Here is a 17558-nt window from a genome sequence, read left to right on the forward strand (position 1 = left end):
GACGATTTTTACATTTCATCTTCGACTTGATTTTTCTGAGCCCGGCAACGACATCATGCATTTGTGCAGCGTATGTCGGGTATTTGCCTAAAATAGCAGGAAGAAATTTACGTGTCGCCTCACTGAAAACAGAGCCGTCAAGATATATCCGGAAAGCACTTAACGAGGTCTGCAACAGCCTAACAGCGTTAGGCCAAAATCTGCTAATAAAAGGACATATTTGCAACATATTCTTCCTAATGGACAACAGAGTTGCGTTACTGGAATCGCTTTGCGCAAAAAAAGACCAAAAGTAAAATTTTACCATATTGCCAAAACTTTGCGGGAGAATAGTTGTATCAACAGGATTCTGAGCCTGCTCACAAGGCAAGGAAGACTCAGACTTAGTTGACAGTTGAAGCAAAGGTTAATGTAAAAATTTATAGCTCGGAGGATGCTCTGTGCATCCGCATGATGGAAAGGAAAAACTTATGGTCACGCTAGTCTATTATTGCGACAAACTCAGTTAACCTCGGTGAGGACTGACTACATCGTCCCGATGGTAACGTTCAATAGGAATTTTCCCACACTCTTTCCATCTAAAAAAGAATGGAATAAGGGATTCTCTCTAAACAACCTCGATACCACAGTCTATACAGATGGCAGTAAAATGGATTGTGGTGTTGGAGCTGGTATATATTCTCATAGACTTGGAATTGAAAAATCTGTGCGTCTCCCTAATACCAGCAGCGTCTTCCAAGCGGAAGTACTAGCAATTGGGGAAACCTGTAGGTTACTAATCGCAGATTTCTCTTTTAAGGGCAATATCGCTATTCTTTCGGATAGCCAAGCCGCAATCCAGGCGCTGGACGCGACTATAACAACCTCTAAAGTGGTGGAGCAAAGTAGGAATAGCCTCACCAACTTGAGTGAAAACCATAGAGTAACCTTAATTTGGGTCCCGGGACACCGGAATATAGAAGGTAACGAAAAAGCTGATGAACTGGCAAGAGGGGGATCTGCCATGAATAGCGCTCTTGCAGTACCAGTATTCACTCCACTAGGTGCGGTCAAGAATGCAATTTCCCTAAAATACCTTCGAACTGCAGATTGTAGATGGAGAGACCAGACGAAATGCAAAATCAGCAGAACGTTATGGCCCACCTACAACCTCAAGCAATCGTTGACATTAATAAACATGAAACGACGGGATACCTGTAGACTTACGGCAGTCATAACTGGCTTCTGGTCTATCGGAGAACAAGCCGCCAATATGGGCATCCCTCACAATACATACTGTCACAGTTGCAAACAACCGGAGAAAAAGGAGACAATCTTCCATTTCCTGTGTGAATGCCTTGCCCTATGGAAGGACAGAATGTTAACCCTGGACAAACCGCTGTTCGAGAGTCTCGAGCAACTGTCTGGCTTAGACGTCAACAACCTAATAAGGTTCCTAAACCGCACAGACTGGATATAGTTATGCTGTAAATAACCGTTAAACAAGTTGGTAACAAGTTGCAGAACTTTTAATTGGTCCTCCACTTTTATTAATAATTTCAGAAATACGTTTTGGCATTGATTTCACTAAATTTTGCATCAAATGACCGTCTAAGTCTTCCCAAGCTTCCTTAATGCAAAATTTTAGCTTTAGTTCAGTCTTATACTGGTGTCATTGAGCTTTTGTTCGTAAATTTTACGCGACATGCACCCCCAGAAGATTCAAATCGTGATTGCAAGCAGGCCACTTTTCACGATTCTTTGAAAACGTGAATTATTTTGTTCGAAAATGCAGTCTTCATCGATTTTCATCTTCTTTTGTTTTACATTATTTTATCATCAAAAAATGAGATGAGAGCAGCATCGTCCAGCAATTTCCTGTATGTTTTAGAATTAATTTTGTTCGGGTTGTAAAGCTAAAATTAAGAGTGTGTTTATACGAATATATGTCACTGTATATGCATGTATATAATTGGCACTTAAGCCCTTTATTGGTTGTTTGGCCGAGCATCTTGATATCGTTTCACAAATAGAGGAACCCACAGTTTTAAGCCGACTGCGAACTGCAAATGGTTTTTATAAGGAGCAGAAATACATACCCCTGCCGAGGGGTGACCAATATCAGAGAATACTTTTCCCATCATTTGGTGTCTTGTGCGCGAGGTTTTTGTCTGGTCATTGTCATGGCGGATCGTGTCCAGAATAATTAACTACATAAGAGCAAATGTGCAAGTACAAATAATTTTACAGCTGTGACCTGGGCTCTGGCGTGTTCAATGTATAGTATGATATTTGGACTATATAATATTTGCATAAAATATGTTTGCTTATCGAAAATCTTGCATTCACGCCAAAGGTGAACAAAAATCAGATGTTAGCCCAAAAATACAGCAGCATCTGCGTGGTGTATTCCACCAAATCAAGCCCTGCTTATGGCATTATTTTCCTTAAAATTTAGGTAAACTTGATATTATATGTATAGGGAAACATGTCTTATGCATACATACAAGTGTATTTCTATGTGCCTGGGTGTGCGTGGTACCAAGTCTGATGAACAACTTTAAATATGAAATATTTACTTCTATGTATGTGTATGTATGTACACATATGTTTATGCAAAGGCACCTACATATGTGCAGATCATTTAATAAAATTTTAAAGTCAATTAAAAGTTGGCGAATTAAAAAGTTTCCGCTAAGAGGTGTAATTAACTTTTAGTGAGAAGTCTTCGCTCGACAGTGTCGCTTCACTTTCCCGTCTGGAATGTCTCAAACACAAATTTCAACCCCCAAGCTGTCTAAGTATCTTTCACATAAAATTTAGTCGGAATATCTACACAACCAAAATAACAAGCAGAAGAATGTCTACATATAGTATACGAGGGGCGTTCAATATATTTGCGGCATTATTATGAAAAACAACTCGCAATAAATGCAAAATATTTATGTCCCATATAATAGGCGCCTTCGATCTCCCACTTCTTTGCCCGCTATGTTTGGTTCCGCTCGTTTGACGCAAAAAATTTGCATGTGAAAGCATCAAGAAAGTTAACGAGCAACATTCGCCATTAGCGAGTTTTGTTATGCCTCATAAAACTGGTACAACTCACTATTTTCAATGCTGCCAACTCCCTTTCAAGGTAGTTTCATTAAATCGCGTTCATACAGGGAGACGTTTGTTGCTTCAACATTGCGAATTCTCTTGTGGTTGCCCGTCGTGTTCACACTACTTGCTTGTTGTTAATTTTTAAACTACAGTCAACCACAGCATTGAAAGGACCGAGAACATAAAGGATGTTGACAGAGCACGAGCATGCCAAGTAACGAGTTGACGCACTAAATGTTTCCCTGTATGAACGGGGTCTAACGAACACTCATGAAGTGCTTCCAAACAAATGTAATTTTTGGCAACTCTTTTCCGGTGCTACCAGCATATGTTTATTTATACCAGTTGCTTCATCTATTCGCCAATATGTGATGCCTGGCGAATCGAAGAGACCTCATCCCTCATAACCCCAATGTATATATAATTTGCGGATACACCCTTTTTCGGTGTTTAACCGAGCTCCTCCTCCTATTTGTAGCGTGCGTCTTAAGGTTGTTCCACAAATGGAGGGACCTACAATTTTAAGCCGACTCCGAACGGCAGATATTTTTTTATGAGGAGCTTTTCATGGCCGAAATACACTTGGAGATTTGCCATTGCCTGCCGACGGGCGACTGCTCTTAGAAAAGAGAGCAGAACTATCGTAGGTATACTGACAGGCCATAATTTGTTAGCGGCATACGGATACAAGATGGGAACTGCAAACAATGATAGCTGCAGATTTTGCAATGAACTAGAAGAGAGGGAAACTCTTGAACACCTTCTGTTTTCTTGCCCTGCATTAGCTAGAACCCGAATGAAATGTTTGGAGCTCTACAATAAGAGAGGTTTGAAAGTCTCTCGGGGTTAGAGCTTCATAGCTTACTTTGATTCGCAAAAGATGCAAGCTTATTACGTAAGGGTCAAGCTCCATCTGGTACCACTAAGGACCAATAGGTCTATGTGACGGCTTTAAGCCAGCCAGGACAACCTAACCTAATCCTAACCCGAATTCCGAATGGTAGTCACGCACCCACCCATTCGGCTACGGCGGCCGCCATTCAGTTGCTATATCTTAAAATAAAATTTCAGTGCCCTCTAAAAAAATATTCTTCCTTCTTATCTAGCCTTCTTGAGCTCGTCATCGTCAGAAAATGTTTTTCCCTTGAAGTTCGAGATGAAGTTTTCAAATTTCGGAACAAATTCCCAATTCCGTTCGACCGCCAAAACACTGTAACCATAATCTTTCCGGCAGATGGATTGAATTTAAATTTTTTAGTAGGGTCCACCAGCTTCACCGGCCACTGCTTATATCCTTACGTTACTTTCAATAATGAACCCATTCTTCATCTCCAGCAACAATGCGGTCAAAAATATGCATTGAATTTTCATCACAGCACTTTAAAAACTCTCTACAGCTCTCCACTCGCACTTGTCTTTGAGCAACCGTGAGCATTCACGTTACCCACCTGGCATTCAATGATGATAGATTACCAGATTGGGTCATCTGAGGTAAAACTGTGTGAGTAACTTCGGAATGAAATGAAATTGCCGTTGAACTGGCCAACTACGGACCAGCGGTTACTCCACAGGGACCAGAGCCAATAATCGCACTCAATTCTACAGGAATCATGAATTGGATCAGCGATTATGTATGCAATTTATATAAAGAACGATGGTCCAGTCTAGAACGCTGCAGAACTGCAACAAGTCCGAACAGAAGCTATCGAACTTTCTTCTAAAATTGGTAGTAAAGACATTCGGTTGATGGTCGGTATTCCTTGGAGGAGGCGGATACCGCTGAGCACTTTCCCTGTGAGTGTCTTACCTTTGCCAGAGCAAGGCTACCAGTTTTGGGTTCCGATGTCGTGAGAATGAGTAGTATTAGTTCTCTAAAACTGGAGGATATTTACAGTTTTGCCAAAGAATCGTTTTTTTCGCAGAGGAGGTTAAAATCTAAAATGTCAGAAACATCATCAAAGGGGGCGTCACACCAGTGGTATGTGGGGCATGCTCCCACTAACCGTATAACATTCCTCCCCTCTGGGCTAATTCCACTATGGGACTGCTAGAAGCAATTTCATCAAGGTGGTGCCGTATTTATGTCTTTTAGACATACCAGGTACCTGCGTCTAGGTTCTTCTCTTAATTGCGTATTGGGTTAATACGCTATCTTTAGCATCCATTGGTTTGTCACCAATTGGGCATCGGAAAATTGCAATATCGTTACTCAATATCGAGTTGTCGTCTGTTTGGGTTCGTCTTAAGGCTTTCCTCACGCCTCGTGCTTGTCGTCTGTTCGTGAATACAGTCATCCCCACAGGAGATCTGTTTCATTCTAAGCGCTCCCATTCAAAGTTTCGCCGTTTTATTTATATCCTTGCTGCAAACTGTTTTACTGCGTCCCATCTCACTTTCGAGTTCAACATTTGCGTTACAAGATTTTCTGGTGTGGGGACGACGCCGAGGACTTTTGCGAGCTCGAGACGCTCTTCATAAAATTTGGTGCAGTGAAAAATCACGTGTTCTGCACTCTCATCTTCGCTGTGGCCACTCTGGGCGGTCGAATTATCTGCTAGATTAAAACGGTGAAGGTACGCAAAAAAGCCACCATGTCCGCTGAGGTTGGGTTAGATAGTAACCGGTTTGCCGTGCTTTCTGCTTATCCATTCATTTAGTTTAGGGATCATCTTATACGTCCATCTCCTTTAGAGGAGTGATCCCATCTATTTTGCTACTTTGCTATCGTAAGTTCACGCTCGGTTATTTTATCTTCAGATGTTGTATTGTGCCCACGTGAGTGATACAGTCGCTTAAGTTCTTCTGCTCGTTTATTGAGGGGAACTTTACTCGCTATAACGCAGATGGCATCATCAGATACTGTTCTGTATGCTACTCCGAGCGCGCCAAGTATGTTAGCTTGCAGCACCTCCTCGAACGTCTCCTTCGTCCTGCTGACCATACTGAGGCGGCGTATAGGAGAATATAGTCAGTAACCATTGAAAGAATCTTTCTTCTGCTTTCTTGGGGTCCTCTAACGTTTGGTAGCATACGCATGATTGCGTTATTCACTCTCATTGCCTTGTCACTGGTTATTTTCAGATGCTCCTTAAATGTTAGCTGCTCAACGATGTGTACTCCAAGGTACTTTACCCATGTTTGGGATGCAGTGTCATGTCCTCCAACCGATATAGTGAGGCTCTCGCTCAGTTTTGTGCACTGCCAGCTCTAGGTTAGCGTTGCTCAACCACCTCTTGATTCTCTTTGAATCTGGAAAGTTCTCACGGGGCTAGCTATCTCTGTCTCTGCCTCTCTATTCTAGCCAATATCTTTCTCTCTGTCACTTCTCTCCTTTTCTCCTTGACTATCAACCCTTTTACTTTCCAGAACTTCGATTACAAGGCTTTTTAGCCTGAGTGTTTTAGGAGTTACCATTCTCTCGGTGCTTCTTGGCTCGCCTTTTTTAAATTTCAATTTCAACTTCGATTATGACTTTACCAGACACTCGGCAGCAGAATTCTGCCCGCTCATTTCATACAAGAGAAATGTGTATGGTACCAACCGACAAGTCATTCTTCTCTGCTAATATACTAAATTAACCTGTATTTGGGCGTCCTCCAGTAAGAGTGTAAGTTTCACAAATTTTCTTTTGTAGCAGCAGTAACAGATCCGCCAGAGCGAAAGTCATCTTGATTACTCTCTCTCTCTGTCCCTTTTGAATTTACTTATCCACTTTTGAATTAGAGATATTGAAGGGTGCAAAATTGTGATAAACAATTCGAGGATGGTTTTTGATTTTTCCTTGTTTTGTAAGGAATTTAATTACCGTGCGGTGTTCGATTTTCTACAACATCGTCGCGCCACTCATTGAATTTTCCACCAAGGAGTACTAAAGAAAAGGCATGACTGTAATTATGGAAAATTTCGTATTTATACCGGCAAGTAATGCAACTTTTAAATTACACTACTCACTAGCAAATTTCCGCGATTCCGCGAATACATCGAGCGCCCCTCGTACATGCCATACATATATGTATGTAATTCAAATCGACAAGCAAAAATTTGTCTACGTAAAATAAGTAAATATTAAATGTGCACACCGGCGAAGTCTTAAAGTTTAAGGACAGCGGCCGTCCTTGCGCTATGATACGATTTGAAAAATAAGAATTTGGGGGCAAACATATTGTTTATAGTATGTTTGTAGGGCATTAGTGGCATTTTCACATTGGCTAAAAAGTGGAGGTGTCTAATTATTTTAACAAATAAATCTACGCACGAAAGGCTTGTCATTGCCCGCCCAGGGACGAACCCTAGTAAAAAAAGTTTCCTATCATTTGACAAACCCTGTCCATGGTACCTGGATCCAACCAAATATTAATCACGCACGGACTCACTCAACTACTATTTAGTTTATAAAGTCAATCCTCTCTGTTACAAATTTTTCATGCCATAACCCGCACAGAGAGGACTTCGCCATTCTTTATATGCCCCTGAACGCCTCTTAAAAGTTCATAAATAAGTTGCAATTGATTCACAACAAATATATTTTCGCAGTGGTATTCAAAACCCCCTGGCATGAATGGTATTTTCTAATAGCGATCATCGCTAGACAGTACTCATCCGAGGCTTTGTTGTCGTTTTCATTAAGGAGGATGTTTACGGGTCGGGTCCCAAACCCAGCGCAAAACCAGATAAGCTACCCAGAAGACACTTAGGCGTAGCCCAGAAGTTCTAAGCTGCTTGGATCATAGGCCGAAAAATCGTCCTGGCCGCTGCCAAGTAAATAGCAATCAAGAACTCTTCCAACTTGCGTGGACTTCTACCTATGTAACCATCCTGGAGGTTGTAAGAGACTTCGTTTAACTAGGAACCAGCATTAACACCAATAACAATGTCAACCTTGAAATCCAACGGAGGATCCCTCATGCTAACAAGTGCTACTTTGGACTAGTAGGCAACTGAGCAGTAAAGTCCTCTCTCGACGAACAAAACTAACAATTTAGAAGCTCGCATCATGCCCGTCCTAACGTATGGCGCAGAAGCTTGGACGATGACAACATCGGATGAGGCATCCCTTGGAGTGTTTGAGAGAAAGCTTCTGCAGAAGATTTTTGGACCTTTGCACATTGGCGACGGCTGGCTTGAAGAAGCTCTTCAAAAAATCATCAGCCGTTCGGAAGCGGCATAAAACTGAAGGTTCCTTCATATGTGGAGGCTGACTAAACAGCCAATAAAGGGCGTATTCAAAGTAAAATAACCAAAAATCATGGAAACGCTAAATATACAAATTTATGGACTCTTATATTTACCTTTTCAACCAAAATTATATCGTGCAGTGTAAAAATACACCTGTGTTCACAATAATAGCAACGCCACATAAAACAAATTTTTAAATAATTATTTATTTTCGATTTAATTTCTTATATTTTTTAATAAAAAGTAAATCATTCTCCAAAAACCATACAAATCCAAGGTTTAAACTTAAAAAACAAAATTTAAAAATTCAATGAATTTGAATTGAAAAAAAAATTTTTTTTGAAAAATTTCGAGTATGCAGTTTTATAATTCATTCAATTTTGGTGTAATAAAGTTCAAGTTTAAAGTGGCTAAAAATTTGCCTTGATTTTTGAGATTTTTTTTTTTTGCTAACGAGAATTTGACGCGTACATTTTCTTCCCTATAACGAATACCCGAAATTCATTTTACTGTACTATGAAATAATTATGAAGAAAATGCACAAAACAGCCACAAAAAAAATTTTCAAAAATCAACGCGATTTTTGAGCCACTTGAAACTTACACTTTACCAGAATTCAATGGACTATAAAACTGCATACCCGAAATTTTTCTAATTTTTTGTTTATTAAAATATGTTAAATTTTGATGGAAATTCATTAAGTTTTTTTTCAAGTTTCATAAAGTTTAAACCTTGGATTTATATGGTGTTTGTTGGAGAATGAACTACTTTTTAAAGATTTGAAATTTTGAGAAACATTTTTTGAATTTTTCTAAATTTGCTACAAAGTTTGTGACTTTAAATTATGTAGTTTTAATTGTAGCGTAAAACTCATCGTTCTATTTTGCTTTTGAATAACTTTTTTGCTAAATAAAAAAAAGAAAATTTGGGTAACGGAAATCTTTATTTTGGCTTTTATGCGCTTCATTGCTTGGCTGTTTGTATGCCGCAGCTTTATAGTTCACAAGTAGTCAAATATGATTAACGAGATTTGCAAAAATTATAAATGTTACTATAGGATGATTAATTTTGTGCCACCTTGTCTAAAAAAATTACTTTTATAAAGAAAAAAGAATTAAAACAAATTAAAAAAATTAAAACTTTAAAAAAAGTAAATAAATAAATAGTCAAAACTTTGCAATATGCTGCGCTGCTATTATTGCGATCACAAGTGTATGCTCATGTTTTATTTCTTCTAACTTCCAGATGACCATTCATTTTGTTCGAATACTCCTTTTGCTTTTTGATTTTATTTTGTATCTACCCTGAACAGCTGACTTGAGGCTTGACTTAACTCGAAAATCCTTTATGTCCAAGCTTTAACTTAAGATTCTACTGCTGTAGAAAAACAACTCGTGTGTCCAACTCTATTTTTATATTTTTATTTTTATAAAAAAAGTAGGAAAAAAACTAAATGAATAGTCGAAACTTTGCAATATGTCACGCTGCTATTATTTCTTTTCTATTTTTATAAAAAAAAAATTCCTGATTTTTTTAAATAAATAAGTTTGAAAAATGTCGTGCTGCTATTATTGTGAACTCAAGTGTATGCTAATTTTTTATTTCTACTTACTTTCACATATCGATTTTGTTCGATTTGTTCTTTTCTATTTCTATAGAAACAAAAATTTACTTATTTTTTTTAATAAATAAGTTTGAAAAATGTCGTACTGCTATTATTGTGAACTCAAGTGTATGCTCATGTTTTATTTCTACTAACTTCCACATGACCAATCATTTTATTCGAAAATTCCTTTTGCTTTTTGATTTTATTTTGTTTCTACCCTGAACAGCTGGCTTGAGGCTTAGCTCAACTCGAAAATCGTTTATCCCCAAATTTTAACCCATGTTAAGATTTCTACTTTTCCGGAAAAATAACTCGTGTATTCAACTCGTTGCAAAACATAGTAGAAGACGTATTTTGATCAATATTTTTTTATAGATATGCCATTAGTTAACCCTTATGTTACACCCATAAACCTCCATCCCGCCCCATAAATGTCACTTGATCTCAAGAACATCCATTTAATTGTATCTTTATTGTACATTATTTTACACATTTCATGAAGGCCACTGTCAATAATTTTGTATAATATTTTGTAAGAAGCTAATCATCATCATCGTCGTCAAATAAGAAATAATCTATGCCATCATCACTTTTAGGCGTGGGTTCATTGCTTGGAGTGGAGCTCAAATCCGATGGCAACATTTCGGCAGCACCCAGTTCTGTTGGGGGATACGCGACTTCCTCAGGTATCACAGGCGGTTTAACGGATACGCGTGTCAAATTAAGAGCGCGTTGCTGATCACGCAAGGTTTTGTATAGCTGAGGAAAGCTCTTTTCGAAATTCGCGCGTATCTTTAGAAAATAGTCCAGAATACTAGGCGTGAGTATGTGGTTGGTGCGCGTGTGGGTATTTCGTTTCGTGCGTTTGTTGTTGATATAAGGTTCATAACTGCCGTCACTCTCATAGAGCGGGTGATGCAAGTCATATGGTTTATAATTCCAGGGATCGCTTTCGTAGGCGGGTACGGATTGTAAACCCATAAAAGGTTCAAACATTTTCGGACTATAACTGAAAAGGGAACCTACTTCTTCGGGATCCTTCGAATGAAATGGAGTTTCTAGACTTTCATTGCAGCTGAATTAATGTGATATTTCAATGATTTTATGAGATGAGCAGATTCGATGGTCAATGTACAAATTGATTTTATGCGCATGAAATGATAAGAATGCAGAAAAATTTCGAAAATGAATAAAATTTAAATAAAATTAATGATCATACAAACAATAAAGAAAAAATATATTAAAAAAAAAACTTAAAGTTAGATGTATTCGTTTAACAGTAATTTTCATAAAACCTCACGTTCTACCGCGCAGTATTCGTGAAAGTCAAGGTCCATAAGCCCGCTTGGTGTCAAACTTTCAAAACATATTTAACTGGCCTTTGTATTTGTGTTGGATATGAGTAACACACACATCTACATATGTGTATTGTATGATATTTGTATGTACATATGTATATGTTTACACACTGTTTGTAAACAATTAAGATGAGTGTAAAAACTAACAAATTTATCATCGGTTTTCAGCGCGCACCAACATTATTTTCGTCCGCATGTGCAGTCGTTGGTTTGTCTGATTTCGGCTTACGTCTGGATCGCATTCGTTTGGTTCGGCTCCTACTCGTCGTGTTCCCTTTCTCTGGACCCTCCGTCGACGTCGCCACAATCGGCATAACCATTACTGAAAGTTGTGTGGGTTTACTGTTGGCGCTCTCTGTTTTGGGACTCAAATCGTAAAGTAAACTTAATAGTTCGACAACCTTAGCATTGTCCGCGCCGGCATTGTTGCCGGCAGGCAGTTGCTGGGACATTGCACTAAACTTTACTGGCGCCGTTACAGCGGCCTTACCACTATGGCTTCTCACTCTGCTATTCTTGAATTTACCACGCATCACATATGGACTAGATGTGACTTCTTCTGAGTAATCATTTAAATGACGCAACTCATCATTTACTACGTGAATATGCTCTTTGTTCGGGTAGCTAACTACTGGCGTCTTTTTGGCAAACGCTTTTCCTTTGGTGCTATTGGACGTAATGGCATTTGTGTTTCTAAGCTCTTCATCATTCACTAAGGAATTCACTTGCGTATACCGCTTTAAGGACTGCTTAATAGTTTTCTTTGCAATCTTGTTATCAGCCTGTTGTTCATTGCTTTCCAAAGCTAGCGCCAATTTGCCGCTATTCAAGTATTCCCAATGATGAGACTTGGTCAAGTATTTGGAGTCATAACCTTTGGCTTCCATTTCGTGTAACCACTTGGCGAATTGCTCGTCGTCTTTATCTAGATTTGCTCGTCTAGATTTACCAGCATCTTCCGCTTTTGTTAAATGTAGCTCAGTCTTCTCCGAGCTATGTTGGCTTTCCTTTTTAGAGCCCTCTTTAGAACCCTCCTTAATGTTCACCTTTATGCTGGTTATAATACGCTCTCGGCATTTATCGCAACACGTTTGCATTTGGTGACTGATAAGTTCCAAAACGGATTTTAGCTCCCCTTCGGGGAGATTAGAAAGTATTTTTTGCGTCTCATCAATATTGGCTGTCTTTAGATTCAAAGACGTTTGCTGAGGATCGTTAACAGCTGCCGCAGAACCCTTTTTCTCTATTGGCTGATTCTGATTAAAAGAAATATTTGCAGAACTTCGTTGTTGTTGTGCGCTAGCTGGCGGTCCCATCAACTTATAGTGATTATGCGCTGAGGCATCATAATATGGTGCATTGTTTTTGGTCTGAATTGTTGGCACCACTGCTTCGCCAGTACTTACTTCTATCGGTTCGTGGTTTGCTTGCTCCAAAGCCTGTCGTATAGAAGCGGCGTTGTATCGCATCAGCGCTTCGGCCGGATCCTCATCGGGTTTTAAAGTTATCTCTTTTAATGATTCCCTGTACGTTTTGCGGAGCTCATTTAGCGAGTTTGCGTCAATCGTTTGTAGCGTACCAAAGTTGGCGTTTCTTTTATGTCTGGCGCAATGACCCCCAAAATGTTTCCCCCCATCTAGAATACCGTTTAACCTTAACTTACAATCTAACCTTGACATCTTTGATGTATGTGCGATTGGAGGGGTAGCAGTTGCTGCTGAATTATGCTTATCATTATGCGGAAAGGTTTCTGTGACGGGCTGCTTCTGGTTGAGGTTGTCAGTGGCTGGTGGTGTCGTTGACTGGAATGTGGCGGTTGGCGCGTATGCAGCAATAACGGGTATGGGGTCTGTGTTGGGCATCATTTCCTGAAATGCGTCGCCTGTTAATGATATCAAGTTTGCACAGAAACCAAAAACAAAATCGTGATGAGCATGAATGGCGTAATTAGTAACGAAATGTTAAATGATACGCTACAGATAACTGCGATGATTTGTATGTATGAACTTAGTACTACGTCTAAGCATATCAAAATACGGTTTTTTTATGTATTAAGGTAAACAACAAACTAAGACAAATAACATAAATAGCTAAAGCTAATGCAACTAAAGTTTCTTACCATGTGGTTGTGTTCCTTAAGCATTGCTTGAATTTCATCATCGCCTACAGCCATTCTATAAGCTCCTCCGGAACTTCCACCATAACTCTGGCTATAGCTCTGGCCATAGCTCGTGCCATAGCTCGGGCCATAGCTCTGGCCATAGCTCGGGCCGTAGCTCGTGCCATAGCTCGGGCCACCACCGTAACTGGTACCGGCGTAGGTACTATATACGTGGCTGGGTCGACGGCCGCCCGCATTGTAATAGTAGTTAATAATTGTAGGTCTTACGCCTTTGCCTTTGCCTTTACCTTTAAGGATCTTGCCAAAATCATCGAGAAACATGTGGCCTGATCGTACAATTGAGTCAGTTGGGGTAAAAATAACATTATCGCGTAAAATGCCGAATAGATTACCTTTAAAACGAGCTTTTCCCTCATTATCGGGCATTTGTGGAGTGGCCAAGCCTAGCATATCTAGCTCCTGCATTTGTCGTTGCATCTCAGGGTGCATCTGTTGTAACATCATCCCGTCACCTCCTTGCGTGTCCGCCTGCGGTAGTTGCATTGCCATCCTAGGCTCTTCCATCATCATAGGCGGCTGCTGCATTGCCATTAAGATCGGCATTGCAGGTAGCGATTGCTCTGTAGTAGCTGGTGGCTGTTGAGTATTTTCGCTTGGGAATCTCTGTGACTGTGTGTCGATCCACTGCCTTTGCACAGGCATTTGGGTATTTTCTTGCATCCAACTGCGCATACCCATATTCGGGTCAATCCATTGCCGTTGATCTGCGGTAAAAGGCGACTGCATCCTCTGCATTTGTTGCATTGCTGGGCGTTGTTGTTCCATTGGCATAGGTTTTGTTTGCATTGGATTTTCATTAATTGGTGGTGTTTGTTCATCCAACGATTGACGTCCCATTGCTGTCGTTTTTTCCGGCATTTGCCTATCCATAGACATCCTTGTGGGATTCTGTTCAAAATTTTGCATACGAAGCATCTGCATGCGTTCGCCTTCCCATTGTCTCGCTTTCGAATTTCTTAACCAATTCTCGTCATTTAACTGTTTTGCAGAGCCCTCCGAATCGGACTGAGGTGGCTTGTTTAGCTTCTTAGAATCGGAAACTTCCATCATCTGTATGCCATTAGCATTCGCCATTCGATATGCATAGGCTAGCAACCGCATAATTTCGTCTCTTGACATTTGCCTTGGTGTTATGGAGGATTTAGAAGTCATGGTTTGGCGCTTACTAGGAGCGCCATTGAGCGTCTTCTCACTTGCTTTCCGATTTGTGATTGCGGCCATATGTAACAGTTTTTTCACGTAATCATCGTTCAGAGCTTTCTCGATATCAGCTCGTGTTATCTTATGCACCGGTATCTTACTCAGGATGCTTGCATGGTGATTGGTGGCATCCTTGGAAGTTTTGTCGGTGGCTCCTGCTTTTGAGGCCGCCCGCATTTCCTTAGCCTTACGCTCAATATCCTGCAGGAACTTTAATTCAGCTATAACCTGACGTTCAAAAGCTTGCAATTTGGATTCGAGTTGTTCATCCATATTTTTGTTTTTAGAATTTGCATGGTGTTTCAATTCAAAGTCATCGTCCCTTTCAGGTGAGTCGGATGGCATACGGAACCATAATATAGGTAACTTCTTATGGATGAAAGCTTTTTGCATGGCGGAAAGCATTTTTAATTCATCCATACCTGCGGCTGTTTGCATTTTTCGTTCATTTTGAGCAGTTGGACTTACATCCGGTTTCACGCGCACTTCAGAAATCTGCGAAGCTGCTGGCTCTGCATCTGAATCAGACATAGGCGGGTCTAACGATTGCAACGGACGAAGATTGAATAAACCCCCACTTTGGCTGAGCATTTGAGAGCCAGAATCTATGACAGACTGAATGTTGGGAAATTGAAATCCACCAGAAGATCCATCCGCATTAGTTTGCTGAAAGGCTTGTCCAAGCATTTGGGTGCCTGCATCGAGAGCTGATTGAATATTTGGGAGCTGAAAACCAGAATTTGCATCAGCATTGGGTTGTTGAAAAACTTGACCCAACATTTGAGTGCTAGCGTCTATGGCTGATTGAATGTTTGGAATTTGGAAGGCTGGCGTATTCGGTGTTAGTACATCATCGGCTGCAGCAGCGGCCTCACTGCCGCCCTCTGCCTGATCTAAGGCGGCAACCACTGCGGGCTCACCGGACGGTGGTGCTTGCCCCAACAACGGAAGCTGAGAAAGATCTAAACCGGGCAATGGTTGAAACGTTTGCGACAACATCTGGCCCAACGACTGCGATACGTCTTGTGATACAATCTGCTGCAAAAATTGCTCCGCATTTTGCTGTAACAGTTGTGCAGGAATTTGCTGCTGCATTTGCTCTAACGACTGCGACAACATTTGCCCCAAATCAGCTTGACGTATTTGACTCAGCAGCTGGCCGAACACATCATTTTGACGAATTGTACGTGCAGCTTCCTGATTAGCGGCTCTCATGGCAACATGAGGGTCACGATCTTCAGCTAACACTAACACCACCTTTGATGCAGACGGCAGCTGGTCGGACTGTGAACTGCCCAACACTTGTGTTGAGCCCAGCAGCGCCTGTGGACCTAAAAATGATAACGGAGGAAATAGGTTACCCCATAAAAGCGCTGAACTCAGCGCTGGAAATAGTAAACTTAATGTGTTTATTGGTCCTGGCGTGAGGAGGCTCTGTCCAAGTAATGGCGACAATGACGACTGGCCCACAATCTGTAAAGCAAACTCAATACATTACAATTGAAGTGGGTTTTTCGTTGAAACTGGTAACTCTAACCTGGTCAGCACCACGATCGCCTTCGGTTTTTTCCGATACAAGTTCTATAGATGGCGTCAGATCGATTGTATCTTCATCCATACCGGCAGGAGAATCATTTTGCCGTGTAGGAGCGGCTTTATCCTGACTAGACACGAACGACGACACGGATATGGCCAGCAAAAATGCCACTAAAGCACAACGTTTAAACTATAACGAAAATAATACAGAAGCTTAGCAACAGCAAAAAATAGACCGTTGTACTTTAATGAATTATTCATACCCAAATCATCTCTCACTCATGCATTTACAACTTTCTCAAACTCGCATAAAATTTGCGAACGCACAAGGACTAATTTATTTAAAATTTTAGAATTATTTTTTTTTTGTTTATTTTTTTTTTTTTTCTTAATAAGGATATTCAATACTGCGAACGACTTTTTTAATAATCCGTTTTTTGTTAAATGGTAGCCACAGCGAGTCGTACAACGACACGTTCAACTTCAGACTAACTGTAATCACTTGCCCCACATGCACAAATAGATTTTTGCAATCAAATAAATTGCAGACGTCGAACTTTTTATTTTTCCACTATAATTGTGGCCACTTCAACAAAAGCATTAAAAAGTGGGAAGTTGTTTCAACAACATTTTTACCCAAAAGGCCAGCCAGCCAGCTGAAACTGCAAAAAATGCAGAAAACAAAAACAACAACAGTGAAGGTTCTAAAATCGTTAACTAAATAAAAAAATACTCGTAGCAAATAAACAGCACAGAATTGCACGCACTGAGTACAACAAGAAAGCCAAATATTCAACCAAATATGTATATGCAGATGCAGCCGTGTATGTATGTACATATGTATGTGTATATGTACTCGCATACCAAAAGCAGTTCCGTGCTTTCATCAAAAACAAAAATTCAAGTACATTCAGATACATATATATACATACATACATACATACATACATACATACACACACATATGTATGTACAAAAAAGTATTATAGCATTTTCTTCATTTATTGTAGTTTTTTGCTTGATAAGCGATAGTTAGACCCCAAACAGAGCGTAAGCTTGAAATTGTCACATATACAGCCATTAGTCCATACACAGTCGCGTAGCCAGTGAAGATTTCTGCAAAGTGATTCGTAAAAATATACATACTTACATATGTATGTATGTGCGTGTGTATACATGTTACCGTTTTCCATAATAAGTAAACACTGGCCCTGTGTGCCCAATTCGACTGTGAGTCTATGCTTTCAATTGAATTTCCCCTCCCTCAAGTAATCTGATCAATATTCTTATGTATGCGTAAATGGGTGAGTTTACTTATTAGGAGGATTTGAATATTTCATCAAAGCTCACCTCAGACTGCATTCAGACCTTAGTGACCACATTCGCGTTTGGAGAGCAAGCCAAACCAAGTCTTCGC

At 40.1% G+C, this 17558-nt stretch overlaps 1 protein-coding gene across 2 annotated transcripts; it reads right to left on the bottom strand.

Annotated features, from left to right (window-relative positions):
* Positions 1–10309: 10309 nt before the first annotated feature.
* Positions 10310–16666, bottom strand: LOC128865384 (defective chorion protein, FC125 isoform). Of its 2 annotated transcripts, XM_054105714.1 has the most exons (6): positions 16405–16659; positions 16143–16331; positions 13738–16078; positions 13343–13671; positions 12895–13091; positions 10310–10940 (listed from the first exon to the last, which is right to left on the bottom strand). In XM_054105714.1, exons 1-6 carry the CDS (start codon positions 16411–16413, stop codon positions 10406–10408), a joined length of 3600 nt encoding a protein of 1199 aa, XP_053961689.1. In that variant the 5' UTR covers positions 16414–16659; the 3' UTR covers positions 10310–10405. The 2 variants fall into 2 exon arrangements, with proteins under 2 accessions (XP_053961689.1, XP_053961697.1); XM_054105722.1 differs by lacking the exon at positions 10310–10940 and having other exon boundaries at positions 12998–13105; positions 16405–16666.
* Between the last annotated feature and the right edge of the window lie 892 nt (positions 16667–17558).

The sequence above is a fragment of the Anastrepha ludens genome, chromosome 2 (assembly GCF_028408465.1).
Source record: "Anastrepha ludens isolate Willacy chromosome 2, idAnaLude1.1, whole genome shotgun sequence".
NCBI lineage: Eukaryota > Metazoa > Arthropoda > Insecta > Diptera > Tephritidae > Anastrepha > Anastrepha ludens.

Excerpts from the sequence above, each read along its gene's own strand:
- LOC128865384 (XM_054105714.1), bottom strand. Across the intron at positions 16,079-16,142 it reads GCGATCGTGGTGCTGACCAG|ATTGTGGGCCAGTCGTCATT; the intron begins GTTAGAGTTACC and ends TTTGCTTTACAG. Across the intron at positions 10,941-12,894 it reads CATACATCAAAGATGTCAAG|CTGCAATGAAAGTCTAGAAA; the intron begins GTTAGATTGTAA and ends ACATTAATTCAG.